At 47.0% G+C, this 19,854-nt stretch overlaps 2 protein-coding genes across 2 annotated transcripts in view; both read right to left on the reverse strand.

Annotated features, from left to right (window-relative positions):
* The window catches only part of mtcl3a (MTCL family member 3a), a 57,756-nt gene extending 57,582 nt beyond the window's left edge, over positions 1–174 (reverse strand). Inside the window, exon 1 of the mRNA XM_082958896.1 lies at positions 25–174. The gene's annotated coding sequence lies outside the window, so the exon portion shown is untranslated. The remainder of the gene's footprint in view (positions 1–24) is intronic.
* On the reverse strand, positions 174–14,398 carry mtcl3 (MTCL family member 3). Its single transcript, XM_082958901.1, has 11 exons — positions 14,311–14,398; positions 12,444–13,363; positions 11,310–11,534; positions 8,728–8,886; positions 7,817–7,885; positions 7,387–7,703; positions 6,277–6,427; positions 3,977–4,141; positions 2,544–2,744; positions 2,078–2,434; positions 174–1,058 (listed from the first exon to the last, which is right to left on the reverse strand). Exons 2-11 carry the CDS (start codon positions 13,254–13,256, stop codon positions 948–950), a joined length of 2,568 nt encoding a protein of 855 aa, XP_082815027.1. The 5' UTR covers positions 13,257–13,363; positions 14,311–14,398; the 3' UTR covers positions 174–947.
* Between the last annotated feature and the right edge of the window lie 5,456 nt (positions 14,399–19,854).

Here is a 19,854-nt window from a genome sequence, read left to right on the forward strand (position 1 = left end):
TTACTGTTAACCTTGTCTACTCACCTAATAATATACAGTGTCTCAGTCCCAGAGGTGTGTGGTCTCAGTCCCAGAGGTGTGTGGTCTCCTCCAGTGTCTCAGCCCAGAGGTGTGTGGTCTCAGTCCCAGAGGTGTGTGGTCTTAGTCCCAGAGGTGTGTGGTCTCAGCCCAGAGGTGTGTGGTCTCCCCAGTGTCTCAGTCCCAGAGGTGTGTGGTCTCCTCCAGTGTCTCAGTCCCAGAGGTGTGTGGTCTCAGTCCCAGAGGTGTGTGGTCTCAGTCCCAGAGGTGTGTGGTCTCAGTCCCAGAGGTGTGTGGTCTCAGCCCCAGAGGTGTGTGGTCTCCTCCAGTGTCTCAGTCCCAGAGGTGTGTGGTCTCAGTCCCAGAGGTGTGTGGTCTCAGTCCCAGAGGTGTGTGGTCTCAGTCCCAGAGGTGTGTGGTCTCCTCCAGTGTCTCAGTCCCAGAGGTGTGTGGTCTCAGTCCCAGAGGTGTGTGGTCTCAGTCCCAGAGGTGTGTGGTCTCAGCCCAGAGGTGTGTGGTCTCCTCCAGTGTCTCAGCCCCAGAGGTGTGTGGTCTCAGCCCAGAGGTGTGTGGTCTCAGTCCCAGAGGTGTGTGGTCTCAGTCCCAGAGGTGTGTGGTCTCAGTCCCAGAGGTGTGTGGTCTCCCCAGTGTCTCAGTCCCAGAGGTGTGTGGTCTCAGTCCCAGAGGTGTGTGGTCTCAGTCCCAGAGGTGTGTGGTCTCAGTCCCAGAGGTGTGTGGTCTCAGTCCCAGAGGTGTGTGTGGTCTCCTCCAGTGTGTGTTGAAAGCGTGTAAATAGTAACTGCTGAAACGTGGAATAGTGTCCCGTATCACGTGTGACCTTAGATGGGAATGTTCCAAAAGAAAAAATACAAACCAAATAAAAATATGACTAAACAAAAAATATGTGTCTATGCAAAGTGAGACGGACGTTACAGGACGAAGAAGAGAGTAAAGAGGAAGACGAGTTTGAAGATGGTGGTATAGGAGAGTGAAGAGAACAGGACGAGGATGAGGATGAGCAGAATGATGGGTTGAAACATCTAGATGGGTTAATAGGACAGAGAAGGAGGACGAGTCAGGAAAACAGAATGGTAGAAAGACAGGAAGAGAGAACAGATTAAAAGCAGGTTAAACAATACTGACATTCAGACCAAATAGAGGCCTGTCCTACAGTAGATGTAATACTGACATTCAGACCAAAATAGAGGCCTGTCCTACAGTAGATGTAATACTGACATTCAGACCAAATAGAGGCATATCCTACAGTAGATGTAATACTGACATTCAGACCAAATAGAGGCCTGTCCTACAGTAGATGTAATACTGACATTCAGACCAAATAGAGGCCTGTCCTACAGTAGATGTAATACTGACATTCAGACCAAATAGAGGCCTGTCCTACAGTAGATGTAATACTGACATTCAGACCAAATAGAGGCATATCCTACAGTAGATGTAATACTGACATTCAGACCAAATAGAGGCCTGTCCTACAGTAGATGTAATACTGACATTCAGACCAAATAGAGACTTGTCCTACAGTAGATGTAATACTGACATTCAGACCAAATAGAGGCCTGTCCTACAGTAGATGTAATACTGACATTCAGACCAAATAGAGGCCTGTCCTACAGTAGATGTAATACTGACATTCAGACCAAATAGAGACTTGTCCTACAGTAGATGTAATACTGACATTCAGACCAAATAGAGGCCTGTCCTACAGTAGATGTAATACTGACATTCAGACCAAATAGAGGCCTGTCCTACAGTAGATGTAATACTGACATTCAGACCAAATAGAGGCCTGTCCTACAGTAGATGTAATACTGACATTCAGACCAAATAGAGGCCTGTCCTACAGTAGATGTAATACTGACATGTCCACAATGCATACATGTAATGGGTGTGTGTAAGTGTCTGCCAGGGTTTCCGTTAGGAAATGTGGTGACGGACATTTTAATTTACCGGACATTTAATAAGGAGGGAGGGGGAGGGGGGGGGAGGGGGCAAAAGGCCAACGGAAACCCTAGTGTGTGTCTAACTCTGTTCAACTTACAGACAGTGGTTCCTCTTCCTCTTTGTCCTCTGGCTTGGGGACATCCAGTCTGTCTATAAATCCCTGCAGCTCCTTCCTGAAGGCCTTCATCTGAGCGGTGATCCTGTACAACAACTCATGTTCTCTGACGGTGCTCCCTTCCTCCTCGTAAAGCTCCCCGTTGGAGACCATATAGACCCGGGCCTCAGCCATGATGGTACCGGTGTCCGCTATCAGCCTGTCGATGGTCCGACCCAGCCGCTCTGCTTCTAGACGGATGTCTACCATCTGCTGCCGGTCCTTCAGGCTGCGGGGGAGGAAACGGCCCTCGGGGGTGTAGAGGGAGCGCGTGGGGGTCAGGCACCGGATGTTACGCACCTGGATTGGTAGGGAGACGGGATAACCTTAGGATTAGCTTCGGGCTTGTCAGCTTCACTGTATTTAATACACAAAGCCATTATTGGGTTTACTGTGGTACGTGTATCACCTCGTCCGAGTCGCACTCCCCTCCGACGGGGCCTTCTCGTTTACGGTGGGGTGGGAAGCGCGATGAGGTGGAGGCGTCATCTCCTCCGTCACTCTCTGCGTCACTTTCCCGGGGGCTGGCCCTGATGCCCAGGTGTGATGCCAGGTCGTAGCGCTGCATGTTGGACAGCAGGACACGGTTCTCATACTGCATCTGCATCACCTGTAGAGGTAAGGAGACAGGATAGCATTATGTTAGCGTCAGAGACAGGATAGCATTATGTTAGCGTCAGAGACAGGATAGCATTATGCATCTGCATCACCTGTAGAGGTAAGGAGACAGGTTAGCATTATGTTAGCGTCAGAGACAGGATAGCATTATGTTAGCGTCAGTGATGGATAGCATTATGTTAGCGTCAGAGACAGGATAGCATTATGTTAGCGTCAGAGACAGGATAGCATTATGTTAGCGTCAGAGACAGGATAGCATTATGTTAGTGTCAGAGACATGATAGCATTATGTTAGCGTCAGAGACAGGATAGCATTATGTTAGCGTCAGAGACAGGATAGCATTATGTTAGCGTCAGAGACAGGAAGGCATTATGTTAGCGTCAGAGACAGGATAGCATTATGTTAGCGTCAGAGACAGGATAGCATTATGTGCGTCGAGCGGTGCGAGCGCAGAACAGGATAGCATTATGTTAGCGTCAGAGACAGGATAGCGTTATGTTAGCGTCAGAGACAGGATAGCGTTATGTTAGCGTCAGAGACAGGATAGCATTATGTTAACGTCAGAGACAGGATAGCATTATGTTAACGTCAGAGACAGGATAGCATTATGTTAGCGTCAGAGACAGGATAGCATTATGTTAGCATCAGAGACAGGATAGCATTATGTTAGCGTCAGAGACAGGATAGCGTTATGTTAGCGTCAGAGACAGGATAGCATTATGTTAGCGTCAGAGACAGGGTAGCATTATGTTAGCGTCAGAGACAGGATAGCATTATGTTAGCGTCAGAGACAGGATAGCATTATGTTAGCGTTAGAGACAGGATAGCATTATGTTAGCGTCAGAGACAGGATAGCATTATGTTAGCTTCAGAGACAGGATAGCATTATGTTAGCGTTAGAGACAGGATAGCATTATGTTAGCGTCAGAGACAGGATAGCATTATGTTAGCGTCAGAGATGGATAGCATTATGTTAACGTCAGTGATGGAGCATTATGTTAGCTTCAACTGTCAGCTTCATTTCAATGAATTCAGGAAGTAAACTGAAATTCCACTTCCAATGTGTTCTCAGTGAGAAGCATGGAGGGAAATTGGAATTGGAATTCCAGGTAACTTCCTGAATTGAAGGAATTAAAATGGAAGTGACCCCAACCTTGCACAGAAGAAGAAAAAAAAAAATACACAGAGCATTGTGGGTAGTGTAGTCCATCATGCTGCCTCACCTTGCCACTCAGCTCGTTGATCTGCAGCCTGGCAGCCTTTAGCTCCTCCTGCAGGACCTCCACCTTGGCCCGGTCTGCAGCCGCTCCGACACCACCACCTCCTCCACCACCAGCGCCGTGCCTGGAGCCCTCCTTGTACTTCAGCTTGTTCAGCTCTCCCGTCACCTAAAAGAACGATATAGTGGGCGATTGAAACAGGATGTACTTTAGTAAAACTACCTTAAAGCTTAAATCACTGACTGTATATGGTTCTGGATTAAAGAACGTCTGTTAAATCTGTGGTTCTCAACCTGGGGTACGTGTCCTGTGTCCTTCCCCCAGGAGATACATGTTAAACCTTATGAGACCAGGTGTCCTTCCCCCAGGAGATACATGTTAAACCTTATGACACCAGGTGTCCTTCCCCCAGGAGGTACATGTTAAACCTTATGAGACCAGGTGTCCTTCCCCCAGGAGGTACATGGTAAACCTTATGAGACCAGGTGTCCTTCCCCCAGGAGGTACATGTTAAACCTTATGAGACCAGGTGTCCTTCCCCCAGGAGGTACATGTTAAACCTTATGAGACCAGGTGTCCTTCCCCCAGGAGATAAATGTTAAACCTTATGAGACCAGGTGTCCTTCCCCCAGGTGGTACATGTTAAACCTTATGAGACCAGGTGTCCTTCCCCCAGGAGGTACATGTTAAACCTTATGAGGCCAGGTGTCCTTCACCCAGGAGATAAATGTTAAACCTTATGAGGCCAGGTGTCCTTCCCCCAGGAGGTACATGTTAAACCTTATGGGACCAGGTGTCCTTCCCCCAGGAGGTACATGGTAAACCTTATGAGACCAGGTGTCCTTCCCCCAGGAGATAAATGTTAAACCTTATGAGACCAGGTGTCCTTCCCCCAGGAGGTACATGTTAAACCTTATGGGACCAGGTGTCCTTCCCCCAGGAGGTACATGGTAAACCTTATGAGACCAGGTGTCCTTCCCCCAGGAGGTACATGTTAAACCTTATGACACCAGGTGTCCTTCCCCCATGAGATACATGGTAAACCTTATGAGACCAGGTGTCCTTCCCCCAGGAGGTACATGGTAAACCTTATGGGACCAGGTGTCCTTCCCCCAGGTGGTACATGTTAAACCTTATGAGACCAGGTGTCCTTCCCCCATGAGATACATGGTAAACCTTATGAGACCAGGTGTCCTTCCCCCAGGAGATACATGGTAAACCTTATGAGACCAGGTGTCCTTCCCCCAGGAGGTACATGTTAAACCTTATGGGACCAGGTGTCCTTCCCCCAGGAGGTACATGGTAAACCTTATGAGACCAGGTGTCCTTCCCCCAGGAGATAAATGTTAAACCTTATGAGACCAGGTGTCCTTCCCCCAGGAGGTACATGTTAAACCTTATGACACCAGGTGTCCTTCCCCCATGAGATACATGGTAAACCTTATGAGACCAGGTGTCCTTCCCCCAGGAGGTACATGTTAAACCTTATGAGACCAGGTGTCCTTCCCCCAGGAGATAAATGTTAAACCTTATGAGACCAGGTGTTCTTCCCCCAGGAGGTACATGTTAAACCTTATGGGACCAGGTGTCCTTCCCCCAGGAGGTACATGTTAAACCTTATGGGACCAGGTGTCCTTCCCCCAGGAGGTACATGTTAAACCTTATGGGACCAGGTGTCCTTCCCCCAGGAGATAAATGTTAAACCTTATGGGACCAGGTGTCCTTCCCCCAGGAGGTACATGTTAAACCTTATGAGACCAGGTGTTCTTCCCCCAGGAGGTACATGTTAAACCTTATGGGACCAGGTGTCCTTCCCCCAGGAGGTACATGTTAAACCTTATGACACCAGGTGTCCTTCCCCCATGAGATACATGTTAAACCTTATGGGACCAGGTGTCCTTCCCCCAGGAGGTACATGTTAAACCTTATGAGACCAGGTGTCCTTCCCCCATGAGATACATGGTAAACCTTATGGGACCAGGTGTCCTTCCCCCAGGAGGTACATGGTTAACCTTATGAGACGTTGCTACGAGGGGGTGTTGAGAGAGAGAGATAAATGTGATCAGTAACGACAAATACTCTACTATATGATTCACACGTAGAATGTAAACGGCTTCTTTCCAAATTGCACCCTATTCCCTATATCGCACACTAGTTTCAACCAGAGCCCTTTGCTCCCTGGTCTAAAGTAGTGCACTATATAGGGAATAGGGTGCCATTTTGGGACTAACACTGTTGTTCTCCTCTACATCCTGCAGTAGTAGTGCACTATATAGGGAATAGGGTGCCATTTGGGACGCCACCTTGTTGTTGTCCTCCTCTGCGTCCTGCAGGTTCCTCCTGAGCAGCTCTGCCTCGTCCTCCACCAGCTGTAGCTGCTGTCTCAGCTCCCTGAGTTCCTCTCCCTGCTCCCTGCTGCAGCCATGCTCAGCCGAGCCTCCAGCCACCTCATCCCTGGTAACGCATCGATCAGCACGTCGATCAACACATCCATCAATCAATACATCAATCAATACATCCATCAATCAATACATCCATCAATCAATACATCCATCAATCAATACATCCATCAATCAGCACGTCGATCAACACATCCATCAATCAATACATCAATCAATACATCCATCAATCAATACATCCATCAATCAATACATCCATCAATCAGCACGTCGATCAACACATCCATCAATCAATAAATCGATCAACACATCCATCAATCAATAAATCAATCAATACATCAATCAATCAATACATCAATCAATCAATACGTCAATCAATACATCAATCAATCAATACATCAATCAATCAATACATCAATCAATACATCAATCGATAGATCAATCAATACATCAATCAATATATCAACCAATCAATACATCAATCAATCAAATGTATCTTGTTTATTTACAAAGACATATGGAGATCTGAGAGGATTTGATTGGTATAAGCAATATGGGGAAACTTTTATCAAGCCTATCAGAGAGCAGGGTGGAGCTACTACCATATTGCTGACAGCTGTCAAATCCTCTCAGATCTCCACAAGTGCATCAAGTCTATAGGCTTTAGGGTTTAGGGCGTAGGGTTTAGGGGTCCGTTGGGTCTACCGGTCTCTCCTCTCCTCCAGTTCAGGCCTCAGTCCTCTATTCTCCACCTCTAGTCCTCCCTCCCTCCCTCCCTCCCTCCATCCCTCCCTCCCTACCTGTCTCTCATGTCCTCCAGTTCAGCCTTCAGTCCTCTATTCTCCACCTCCCTCCCTCCCTCCCTCACCCCCTCCATCCCTCCCTCCCTCCCTCCCTCCCTCCCTCCCTCCCTACCTGTCTCTCATGTCCTCCAGTTCAGTCTTCAGTCCTCTATTCCCTCCCTCCCTCCCTCCCTCCCTCCCTCCCTCCCTCCCTCCCTCCCTCCCTCCCTACCTGTCTCTCATGTCCTCCAGTTCAGCCTTCAGTCCTCTATTTTCCACCTCCAACTCTACGATCTTCCTCCCCAGGATGTTGGCTTCCTCCTCCACCAGCCTCAGTCTCAGTTTCAGCTCTGACTCCCGGGTGGTAGCTGGTCCACCAGCCTCTCCCTTGGGCCCAGGGCTATCCACATCCCCGTAGAAAGAGCGATACTTCTGCAGCTCGTGTTCCAGCCGGTCCTTCTCCTTGTCAATTTTAGCCATCTTCTTCCTCATTAAAATGGCTTCCTCCTTGATGAAGGCCAACTGGCATTTCAGATCTTCGTTGTCCTCCTGAAGGAGAGAAGAAGAATATAATATATATATATGTTTTGGTCTCGTCTCTTTCGTCATTATAGTTTGACGAATAACAATGATGTAAAACATTGTTGAAAATAGTGCCGTACTTCTATTGGAGTCTGTGGAATCCTCTTCTCTTTCTGAACGTCCCTGCCTCCTCTCCTCTTCAGTGACAGCTGCAGAGAATAAAGATGGAATCATCAGCCCACCTGTTAACTGTTGTACATGACTGGTGGAATCTGTCGTGGACAGTACCATGTTCTTTACAGGACAGGCTGTTAATCATTAAAACATGACTCTCGGGAAACCTCTTAACTAACAAGCTTGTGATGAGTAACCAGACCCTGTGTTAACTCCCTGAGCTAACGTCTCGGCTTTAGCTCGGCAGGCTTAACACGGTGTTGTGGCACGCAGGAGACCTGGGTTTGAATCCAGCTGGTCACGTGACACTGCGGAACCTTGCCCTCCCTGACAGCAGGTGTCCTCATTACCTCCTTCTCCAGCTGGTTGTGCAGGGCCTGCTTGGTCACCTCCACCTAACCCTAACCCACCACCCTAACCCTCCCCTGTCTACCCCTGTCCCCCCCCCCCCACCTCACCCCATCCCTCCCCCTCATCACCTCCTTGGCCTTCTCCAGCTGGTTGTGCAGGGCCTGCTCAGTCACCTCCACCTAACCCTAACCCACCACCCTAACCCTCCCCTGTCTACCCCTGTCCCCCCCCCACCTCACCCCTTCCCTCCCCCTCATCACCTCCTTGGCCTTCTCCAGCTGGTTGTGCAGGGCCTGCTCAGTCACCTCCACCTAACCCTAACCCACCACCCTTACCCTCCCCTGTCTACCCCTGTCCCCCCCCCCCACCTCACCCCTTCCCTCCCCCTCATCACCTCCTTGGCCTTCTCCAGCTGGTTGTGCAGGGCCTGCTCAGTCACCTCCACCTAACCCTAACCCACCACCCTAACCCTCCCCTGTCTACCCCTGTCCCCCCCCCACCTCACCCCTTCCCTCCCCCTCATCACCTCCTTGGCCTTCTCCAGCTGGTTGTGCAGGGCCTGCTTGGTCACCTCCACCTCTATCAGCTTTTGCCTTAGCTTCTCGTTCTCCTCCTCTGTCTTCGTCCTTTTCTCCTCCACATTCTCCAACTCATGGTGCAGACGCACTGACACATCCTTCGCTACCTAGAGAGGGGGGGCGGGGGGCAGAGAGACAGGGAGGGAGAGAGACAGGGAGGGAGAGAGAGGGAGAGAGACAGGGAGGGAGAGGGAGAGAGAGAGAGGGAGGGGTAGGGAAGTGGAGAGGGAGGGGGAGGGAAGTGGAGAGGGAGGGGGAGATGGAGAGAGAGAGGGATGGAGGGGGAGAGCGAATGGGAAAGGGAGGGGGAGTGGGGGAGGGAGAGGGATGGAGGGGGAGAGAGACAGGGAGGGGGAGATTTATTTAAATTGATTTTTTATAAATTTGACAGGATTTCTTAAAACCTGTTTTTGCTTCGTCATTATGGGGTATTGTGATGTCATTATGGGGTATTGTGATGTCATTATGGGGTATTGTGATGTCATTATGGAGTATTGTGATGTCATTATGGGGTATTGTGTGTAGATTGATGAGGATTTGTTTTTATTTAATCCATTTTAGAAAAAGGTTGCAACGTAACAAAATGTGGAAAAGGTCAAGGGGTCTGAATACTTTCAGAATCCACTGCATATGTAACTGTATATACACAAGCATTTTGGGAATAGAATGGCATTTGGATCAAACCAAATAGCATTCATCACATCCACAGTTCACAGCAGACACAGTCTAGACAACATTACCGTCAGGTCCCACCCTATGACATATAGTCTAGACAACATTACCTTCAGGTCCCACCCTATGACATATAGAGTCTAGACAACATTACCCTATGACATATAGAGTCTAGACAACATTACCCTATGACATATAGAGTCTAGACAACATTACCCTATGACATATAGAGTCTAGACTACATTACCCTATGACATATAGAGTCTAGACTACATTACCCTATGACATATAGAGTCTAGACAACATTACCCTATGACATATAGCGTCTAGACAACATTACCTTACGACATATAGAGTCTAGACAACATTACCCTATGACATATAGAGTCTAGACAACATTACCCTATGACATATAGAGTCTAGACAACATTACCTTATGACATATAGAGTCTAGACAACATTACCTTCAGGTCAAACCATATGACATATAGAGTCTAGACAACATTACCCTATGATATATAGAGTCTAGACAACATTACCTTCAGGTCCCACCCTATGACATATAGAGTCTAGACAACATTACCTTTAGGTCCCACCCTATGACATATAGAGACTAGACAACATTACCTTCAGGTCCCACCCTATGACATATAGAGACTAGACAACATTACCTTTAGGTCCCACCCTATGCCATATAGAGTTTAGACAACATTATCCTATGACATATAGAGACTAGACAACATTACCTTCAGGTCCCACCCTATGACATATAGAGTCTAGACACCATTACCCTATGACATATAGAGTCTAGACAACATTACCTTCAGGTCCCACCCTATGACATATAGAGTCTAGACAACATTACCCTATGACATATAGAGTCTAGAAAACATTACCTTCAGGTCAAACCCTATGACATATAGAGTCTAGACAACATTACCTTCAGGTCCCACCCTATGACATATAGAGTCTAGACAACATTACCCTATGATATATAGAGTCTAGACAACATTACCTTCAGGTCCCACCCTATGACATATAGAGTCTAGACTACATTACCCTATGACATATAGAGTCTAGACAACATTACCCTATGACATATAGAGTCTAGACAACATTACCCTATGACATATAGAGTCTAGACAACATTACCTGATGACATATAGAGTCTAGACAACATTACCCTATGACATATAGAGTCTAGACAACATTACCTGATGACATATAGAGTCTAGACAACATTACCTTATGACATATAGAGTCTAGACAACATTACCTTCAGGTCAAACCCTATGACATATAGAGTCTAGACAACATTACCCTATGACATATAGAGTCTAGACAACATTACCCTATGACATATAGAGTCTAGACAACATTACCCTATGACATATAGAGTCTAGACAACATTACCTTATGACATATAGAGTCTAGACAACATTACCTGATGACATATAGAGTCTAGACAACATTACCTTATGACATATAGAGTCTAGACAACATTACCTGATGACATATAGAGTCTAGACAATATTTCCTTCAGGTATTTTAACAGACCTAACACATTGGTCAATCTAAGCACAGGCAGTAGCGCTATAGGTTCATTGGTGTGTTAGAAATATTTTTTCTATTTTCAATATCACAATTATCGCCGCACTTGTTGGCATTGGTGCGAAAGGACTTGGTTTAATGAATAAACAAGTTGTGGGTGTCTCGAGGCTTGGCCCCTCACTGAAATGCAATGGTTCATTGGATCAGTGTTAAACTTTGCACATACACTGCTGCCATCTAGTGGCCAAAATCTAAATTATTTTATGGGCCGGAAAATAGTTATCCTAGAGTCTAGACAGCGTCTTACCTTCAAGTCCTGCTCCAGGGCCCTCAGTAGCTCTCCGTCTACCTCTCCCGTCTGAGCGAACCTCATCCTCTTCCTCTCCGCCTTCCTCAGACGGTACTGGAGAATCCGGCAGTTCTTATTGGCTCGCTCCAGCTCGCGATGCATGTCCTGCAGCTGGCACGCGTCCTCTTCGTAGAACGTGTCTCTCATCTCGTCCATCTCCGCTCTCATCTCCTCTATCTCAGTCTAATGGGAATGAATGAGAGAGAGAAAGAGAGAGATGGAGAGGGACACAGCAATTAGAGGCATCAATAAAACATTATAGAGGCAACAGCAAAGGCGTCATGCCCATAGGGGCACAGGGGCACGTGCCCCCTCAGATTTGTGCTGTAAATATTACTTTTTTTAACTATAATTTTTTTTACATATATATATATATATATATATATATATATATTATTTTTTATTTTTTTTTTCTTCTTTTTTTTCTTCTCTGTAATACTACTAGCCACTTTTAGGAAGCAATTTTATGAAGTTGGCTTTAGCTAGCCCAGATAGGTTCCCAATCTCCCAACCTCATAACTAGCTACCAAGGAGCCATTTTCAGGCTATAAAGTTAAGAGTAGCTAGCTTGTCTAACTATCTTAGCTGGCATGCCTGCTGGCAAGGCAGGTAGACTTTAGAAAACCAATCAATAACTAAATGTACTGAATAAGACTCACATTCCTTTCAATGTTTTACCCAGATTTGAGCAGAGATGCAGAAAAGCATATTTAGTTTCATTAAAAAAAAGAGCCACCAGTAAGGAGAATAGAAACATCTCAAGAGGTTTAGATATGCAGAGGAATATATATATATATTGGACATATAATTAAGCATAATGATTATGGCTCTAGATTGCTGGAAAAAAAAGCTGTTTCAGGTGTTTGAAAAATGATAAATTCTCCAATTTATGGACAGGGGCATAGCCCCTCTCCGGAAACCCCCCTACCCCCTACCCCCAGCCATCCTCATGTACTTTCTGCCCCTCAGATTTTGGGGGTGCATGACGCCCCTGGGCAACAGTATAAAGCGTAGGCTGCTAAAACATGCTGTTATTAAACCCATTATTTTTAAACCCATACAGACGTGACAATGGCAGACATATAGACATACCTTTAGCTCATCATTTTCATCCTCCAGTTTCTCTATCTCCTCCTGAAATAGCTGGTCGGGCTCAGGTACCGGTTCGGGCTCGTTAACGATGGCCTCAGGGGAGAGATCCTCTGGTACCGCCGTTTCTGTGACCGGCTCCGGGGGAGACTGTGTCTTTGTCTTCATCTTTCCTCCTCCTTTTTTTAAGCTTTTATTCAGGTGAAACTGGATCAGCTCAGACTGCAAACATCCCTCTCTCCAGAAGCCAGGGCCGCAGCCCACACTGCTCTTGCCAGAGGTTTTTTTGTTTCCGGTCGTTGTACCGCTAGCCTCACCTTCTCCTCCCCCTCCTCTCGGGTTATTGTTCTTCAATTTAGGAGATTTGGATGAACAAGGTTGATCAGAAACAACCCGTGTTGTATCCCCCTTCAAACACGATATATCAGTACAACGCGAGTCTTCAGACTGACTGCTGCGCTCCTCTGCCGCTCCTCTGCCGCTCCCAGCCGCCGCCGCCGCCCTGGTCAACGTATGGATTTCAGCACCATCGGACTGGACAGGGACCGCGCCTGCCACGCTTGCCGCGCCTTTGAAAGAAAAATACTGTCTGTCTTTGCTGGTTGCCGTGGAGACCGGGGAGCTGCCGCGGCTGCCTCTCCCTCCTCCGCACTGCTTTGACGCGATGCTCTTTGACGGAGTGCTGCTTTTCGGTGTCTCTTTAGATCCAATGTCTTTGCCGCCAGCCGGGGAGGAAGCGCGCTGTAGCTGCTGCCTTCTGTTGCTATTGTCTAGCTGGCTGCGGGAGTCGGCAGCGCCGCCCGACGCAGGGTTCATGGTGTCATATAGAGAGGATGGACGTTCAGTTCAATAGCCTAGTCTACAATCCACATCACATCATCACATCAGCCAGACAGTACCCTCCCTGCGCTGTGTTCTTCTGGCTGAAAAATAATACAGTGAACACATCGTTATTTTAACTACAAAGAAAAAAGAAACATAAGCCGAGAAACGGAGGTGATTTGCTTCCATGCGTTTCTTGAAAGTAGACTCAAGTAGGCTAAACGAGAGGCCATTCTATTCTGAGAGGTCTTTAAATATAGAGCGTGGCTGAAATTAATATTTTATGTAAAAGGCACCTTCATAACAACACTGCCCCAATCCACCCACAATAAGGTTGCAGTACCAACACCATCAGACCAGGCCCACCGGGCTACTAGCCCGCACGCAGAGAATGGCTGCAGTAATTGGAAATCTCATCAGCCAATTAAATTGCACTAGGCTGAAGCATGTGTCCAGCCATTCTACTGTTAGATCTCTCTCTCTCTCTCTCTCTCTCTCTCTCTCTCTCTCTCTCTCTCTCTCTTTTTCTCATTCTTTTAAAGACAGGATTCTTCGGAAGCTCTGACCTCTAGAAGTAAACATCGTCGAGACAAGGCTCGAGGGAAAATGTTTTGAATATCTGTCAGGTTCGTGGCTGTCGTTCCACTCCTACCGCTCCGACACGTCCGATGAGACTTTATCAACCGGATGGAACGGATAAACCCGCTGAGACACTACTCAACCGGATGGAAGGGATAAACCTGCAAAATAAAGGAGCGAGCAATCTACACGATGCTCGCGTTGTAGTACAATCAATAGTTAAATACCGTCTAGAATTCGATAGTCAACCTAGTGTGTGTAGTCTAATGAGAGGTTAGTTTCCGACAGAAACCACACACACACACACACACACACACTGGGTCTAACAAATCATAAAGATTCAAATCGATTGACACAATTAAAACCCTTTGTCCTCTCTAAGCACTAAATATATATTGATGTTAATCATACAAATAAGAGTTATTCTTAACCAATGAAAACAATGAATATCATTTAAAGGACATCTTACCAGCAGTATCCCGGCGACAGTGATGGGGAGGAGGAGGAGGAGGAGGAGGAGGAATCCCCTCCTCTGAATCTCTTTGAGCGCACGCGGCCCCAACCACCAATGAAACTGGTTCTAATGTACATTACATTACGTCACCTCGGGGAGGGGAGGGGCGCAGAAAGAGACTAACCGGAAGATGAAGGTGGAAGTGCTTAGTTGGCACCTGGCAGGATTCATGATGATATACACAAATAATGCATTCTCATGAATGATGACCTGAAGATTTACGGCACCATAATTGGTGATAATGCCGCCAAAACTACCTTGTTGATTTAAAGATTGTCAGAGAGAGAGAGAGAGAGACAGAGAGAGAGAGAGAGAGAGAGAGAGAGAGGAGAGAGAGAGACACAGAGAGAGAGAGAGAGAGACAGAGACAGACAGAGAGAGAGAGAGAGAGAGAGAGAGAGGCAGTCCTATCAGAGGCTTTTGATGGTAGATAAACAAGGGGTATCCCTCCTTGAATACATGGTTCCTGTCTACAACCAGTTGTATGGTTTGTTACACTTTGAAATCAATGGTTTTTGGTTTGGTGTACATTTAAGCATAATTATGTTGCCATGCAACTGGAGGGAGGTATATTCTATCACTCTGCCTCTGTGTTTCAAAACAAGCTGAGTACCAAAGACATCCAGCCAACATTGTCACTTTCCATTTATTCCTGGCTTGTCACTGAGACTCTCTCTCTCCTCTTGCTATCTCTTTTGCTCTTGCTTATCTCTTTTGCTCTTGCTATCTCTTTTGATCTATCTCTCTCTCTCTCTCTCTCTCTCTTCTCGCTCCTCTCTCTCTCTCTCTCTCTCTCTCGCAGCCTCAAGCTGTGTTGTGAAACTGTTTCACAGGAGCCTGGAGACCGTCAGAGCTGAGTTAAGAGAAAGAGGGGGGGTACTTTTTGAACAGAGCTACGGGACAGAGACAGTCAAATGCTCTCACCGTCCCTGGGTTATCTCTCACCACTCCTCACACTAACTGGGTTATCTCTCACCCTCCTCACACTAACTGGGTTATCTCTCACCCTCTTCACACTAACTGGGTTATCTCTCACCCTCCTCACACTAACTGGGTTATCTCTCACCCTCCTCACACTAACTGGGTTATCTCTCACCCTCCTCACACTAACTGGGGTGTGTACCCCCCCAACCCCCCTCCACCCCAACTCTCCTCTAGTCCTCTCCACCTAACCCCTGCTCTCCTCCTCCCCATCCTCCCCCACCTCTCCCCCTCTTCCTCTCCTCCCCCCCACCTCGCCCCCTCCTCTCCTCCCCCCCACCTCGCCACCCCTCTCCCCCTCCTCCTCTCCCCCCCCCCCACCTCACCACCCCTCTCCCCCCCCCCACCTCACCACCCCTCTCCCCGTCCTCCTCTCCTCCCCCCCCACCTCGCCACCCCTCTCCCCCTCCTCCGCTCCTCCTGCCACCTCGCCACCACTCTCCCCCTCCTCCTCCTCTCCTCCCCCCCACCTCGCCACCCCTCTCCCCCTCTCCTCCTCCCCCTCCTCCTCTCCTCCCCCTCCTCCTCTCCTCCCACTCCTCCTCCTCCCCCCCCACCTCGCCACCCCTCTCCCCCTCCTCCTCTCCTCATGCCACCTCGCCACCACTCCTCCTCCTCTCCTCCCCCCCCACCTCGCCGCCCCTCTCCCCCTCCGCCTCTCCTCCCCCTCTCCTCCCCCCTCCTCCTCTCCCCCCAACCTCTCCTCCCCCCACCTCTCCACCTCCTCTCCCCTCCCTGCCAACTGTGAGGGCCTTATTATGACAGATGTCTACATCCCTGCAGGGCCCAGTCTCTCTCCAATTAAATCCACTCAACATTAAATTAACCCTTGAACATCGCTTCTGTATCTTCCTGAAATCCAATCAACCATGTACAGCCTCTATATTCTGCATCCTCAAATTGTGAAAAGTTGATTACATGTTATCCATTGTCCAGTTATTATTCCATCTTTGATGTCTTATAAGCAACAGTCTAAAATGAGATGAGATACCTCTAGTCTGATCCTGTAACTCCAGTCTGATCCTGTAACTGTAGTCTGATCCTGTAACTGTAGTCTGATCTTTGACCCCCCCCCCATTTGTCTTGTACACTGCTGCTACTCGCGTGTATATAGCCTGCACACTGACTCGGTACCGGTACCTCCTGTATATAGCCTCCACATTGACTCGGTACCGGTACCTCCTGTATATAGCCTCCACATTGACTCGGTACCGGTACCTCCTGTATATAGCCTCCACACTGACTCGGTACCGGTACCTCCTGTATATAGCCTCCACATTGACTCTGTACCGGTACCCCTGTATATAGCCTCCACATTGACTCTGTACCGTAACACCCTGTATATAGCCTCCACATTGACTCGGTACCGGTACCTCCTGTATATAGCCTCCACATTGACTCGGTACCGGTACCTCCTGTATATAGCCTCCACATTGACTCTGTACCGGTACCCCCTGTATATAGCCTCCACATTGACTCTGTACCGGTACCTCCTGTATATAGCCTCCACATTGACTCGTGTACCGGTACCTCCTGTATATAGCCTCCACATTGACTCGGTACCGGTACCTCCTGTATATAGCCTCCACATTGACTCGGTACCGGTACCTCCTGTATATAGCCTCCACATTGACTCTGTACCGGTACCTCCTGTATATAGCCTCCACATTGACTCTGTACCGGTACCTCCTGTATATAGCCTCCACATTGACTCTGTACCGGTAACCTCCTGTATATAGCCTCCACATTGACTCGCGACCCGTACATCGGTACCTCTCTGTATATAGCCTCCACATTGACTCTGTACCGGTACCTCCTGTATATAGCCTCCACATTGACTCTGTACCGGTACCCCCTGTATATAGCCTCCACATTGACTCTCGTACCGGTACCTCCTGTATATAGCCTCCACATCTGACTCGGTACCGGTACCTCCTGTATATAGCCTCCACATTGACTCGGTACCGGTACCTCCTGTATATAGCCTCCACATTGACTCTGTACCGGTACCCCCTGTATATAGCCTCCACATTGACTCTGTACCGGTACCTCCTGTATATAGCCTCCACATTGACTCTGTACCGGTACCTCCTGTATATAGCCTCCACATTGACTCGGTACCGGTACCTCCTGTATATAGTTTGGTTAGTGTTATGTTATTGTGTTACTTTTTATTTTAAAAAATATATATATTTATATTAGTTTATTTGGTGAATATTTTCTTAACTCTTCTTGAACTGCACTGTTGGTTAAGGGCTTGTAAGTAAGCATTTCACCTTAAGGTCTTGGGTCATGTGACAAATAAGGTTTGACCTGATTTGATCCTGAGATATCCTGTAAATATAGTCTGATCCTGAGATATCCTGTAAATATAGTCTGATCCTGAGATATCCTGTAAATATAGTCTGATCCTGAGATATCCTGTAAATATAGTCTGATCCTGAGATATCCTGTAAATATAGTCTGATCCTGAGATATCCTGTAAATACAGTCTGATCCTGAGGTATTGTGTAACTCTAGTCTGATCTTGAGGTATTGTGTAACTCTAGTCTGATCCTGAGGTATTGTGTAACTCTAGTCTGATCTTGAGGTATTGTGTAACTCTAGTCTGAAGGACAGCTGGGAGGACATCACAGAGAGAGAGAGACACACACACACACACACACACACACACACACACACACACACACACACACACACACACACACACAGAGAGAGAGAGACAGAGAGAGAGGCAGGGGCAGAACTTATTGATTTGGAAGCCCCAGGCAGAGGCCAGTCTAAGGGCCCCCCTATAATGGGTTTTACAGTAAAGAGGTACCGTAAAACTTCAATTAATTGCCCAGGAGTTTTTAAATCCCCGAACACAACAGGAACTTATTAGAGACAGGTTTCTATTATAGCCAGGTGTCTATTAACTATGCTCATTTAAGTAGTTCATTGTTTAATTCCAGCATTCACTTTCATGTATTAATATATTTCTTCATTTCCTGCACTAATGTGTTATCGTTTACACACTGAGTCACATTTCTTTTGACTCAGTATGCCTCTAGATTTCTTTTAAACTTTTCCTTGACATAACAACTATTCTCCTCTTTGACTGTGCATTTTTTGGCAGTTCTTACTTTCGCCACTAGAGGGCGATCAGCTGGTTTCTAGGAGTCTGTACTCCGGGAAGTTGTTGACGGTTTTTTGTGCTTGCCAGTTAGCTAGCAGTTCTCAGCTGTTAGCAGCCAATGGCTAGCAGTTCTCAGCTGTTAGCAGCCAATGGCTAGCAGTTATCTGCTGTGTAGCAACCAAATGGCTAGCCTTTCTCAGCTGTTGGCAGCAAATGGATAGCAGTTTCTCAGCTGTTAGCAACCAATGGCTAGCAGTTATCTGCTGTTAGCAGCCAATGGCTAGCAGTTATTTCCTGTTAGCAACCAATGGCTAGCAGTTATCTCCTGTTAGCAACCAATGGCTAGCAGTTCTCAGCTGTTAGCAGCCAATGGTTAGCAGTTATCTGCTGTTAGCAGCCAATGGCTAGCAGTTCTCAGCTGTTAGCAGCCAATGGTTAGCAGTTATCTGCTGTTAGCAGCCAATGGCTAGCAGTTATCTCCTGTTAGCAACCAATGGCTAGCAGTTCTCAGCTGTTAGCAGCCAATGGCTAGCAGTTCTCAGCTGTTGGCAGCCAATGGCTAGCAGTTCTCAGCTGTTGGCAGCCAATGGTTAGCAGTTCTCAGCTGTTAGCAGCCAATGGCTAGCAGGTTCTTACTGGTGATAAAATGGATGATTGCCATAATTTTTGTTAGTCATTACTTAATTATTAAATCTAACAAATCAAACATTAAACCTCGTAAACAATTCATGGTAATGCATGGTAACCTAGTAAACAATTCATGGTAATGCATGGTAACCTCGTAAACAATTCATGGTAATGCATGGTAACCTCGTAAACAATTCATGGTAATGCATGGTAACCTCGTAAACAATTCATGGTAATGCATGGTAACCTAGTAAACAATTCATGGTAATGCATGGTAACCTCGTAAACAATTCATGGTAATGCATGGTAACCTCGTAAACAATCCATGGTAATGCATGGTAACCTCGTAAACAATCCATGGTAATGCATGGTAACCTCGTAAACAATTCATGGTAATGCATGGTAACCTAGGAAACAATTCATGGTAATGCATGGTAACCTCGTAAACAACGTATATTTGAAACAGGCTTTTATTTGAAACAGGCTTTTATTTGCTGAAATGTGTGACGTCGCCCGGCTATTAAAAGGGACAGCCGGCCTTTTGAGATTCGCCGTTTAATTGAAGTTTTACGGTAATTGAACTGTAAAAATGTATTACCTTTAAAATGTGCCATAAACACAACCAGTCATGATGTTTTCATCTGATTGTCAAACAAATCACTTCAAAAAAATATGGTTACCTTTGCATGTTCATCCCAAATAATGTGGCCTCATTAACCTGGGCACAGTGTCCAGGCAAAATCCCCCAGTGGTGTAAAGTACTTAAGTAAAAA

This window comes from Salmo salar, chromosome 02 (assembly GCF_965601325.2).
Source record: "Salmo salar chromosome 02, fSalSal1, whole genome shotgun sequence".
Lineage (NCBI taxonomy): Eukaryota > Metazoa > Chordata > Actinopteri > Salmoniformes > Salmonidae > Salmo > Salmo salar.

Coding starts and splice junctions, on each gene's coding strand:
- mtcl3 (XM_082958901.1), bottom strand. CDS start 13,256: ATGAACCCTGCGTCGGGCGGCGCTGCCGACTCCCGCAGCCAGCTAGAC. Junction 6,428..7,386: donor CTGGAGGACATGAGAGACAG/GTAGGGAGGGAG, acceptor ATGCGTTACCAG/GGATGAGGTGGCTGGAGGCT. Junction 2,435..2,543: donor GGGAGTGCGACTCGGACGAG/GTGATACACGTA, acceptor CTACCAATCCAG/GTGCGTAACATCCGGTGCCT.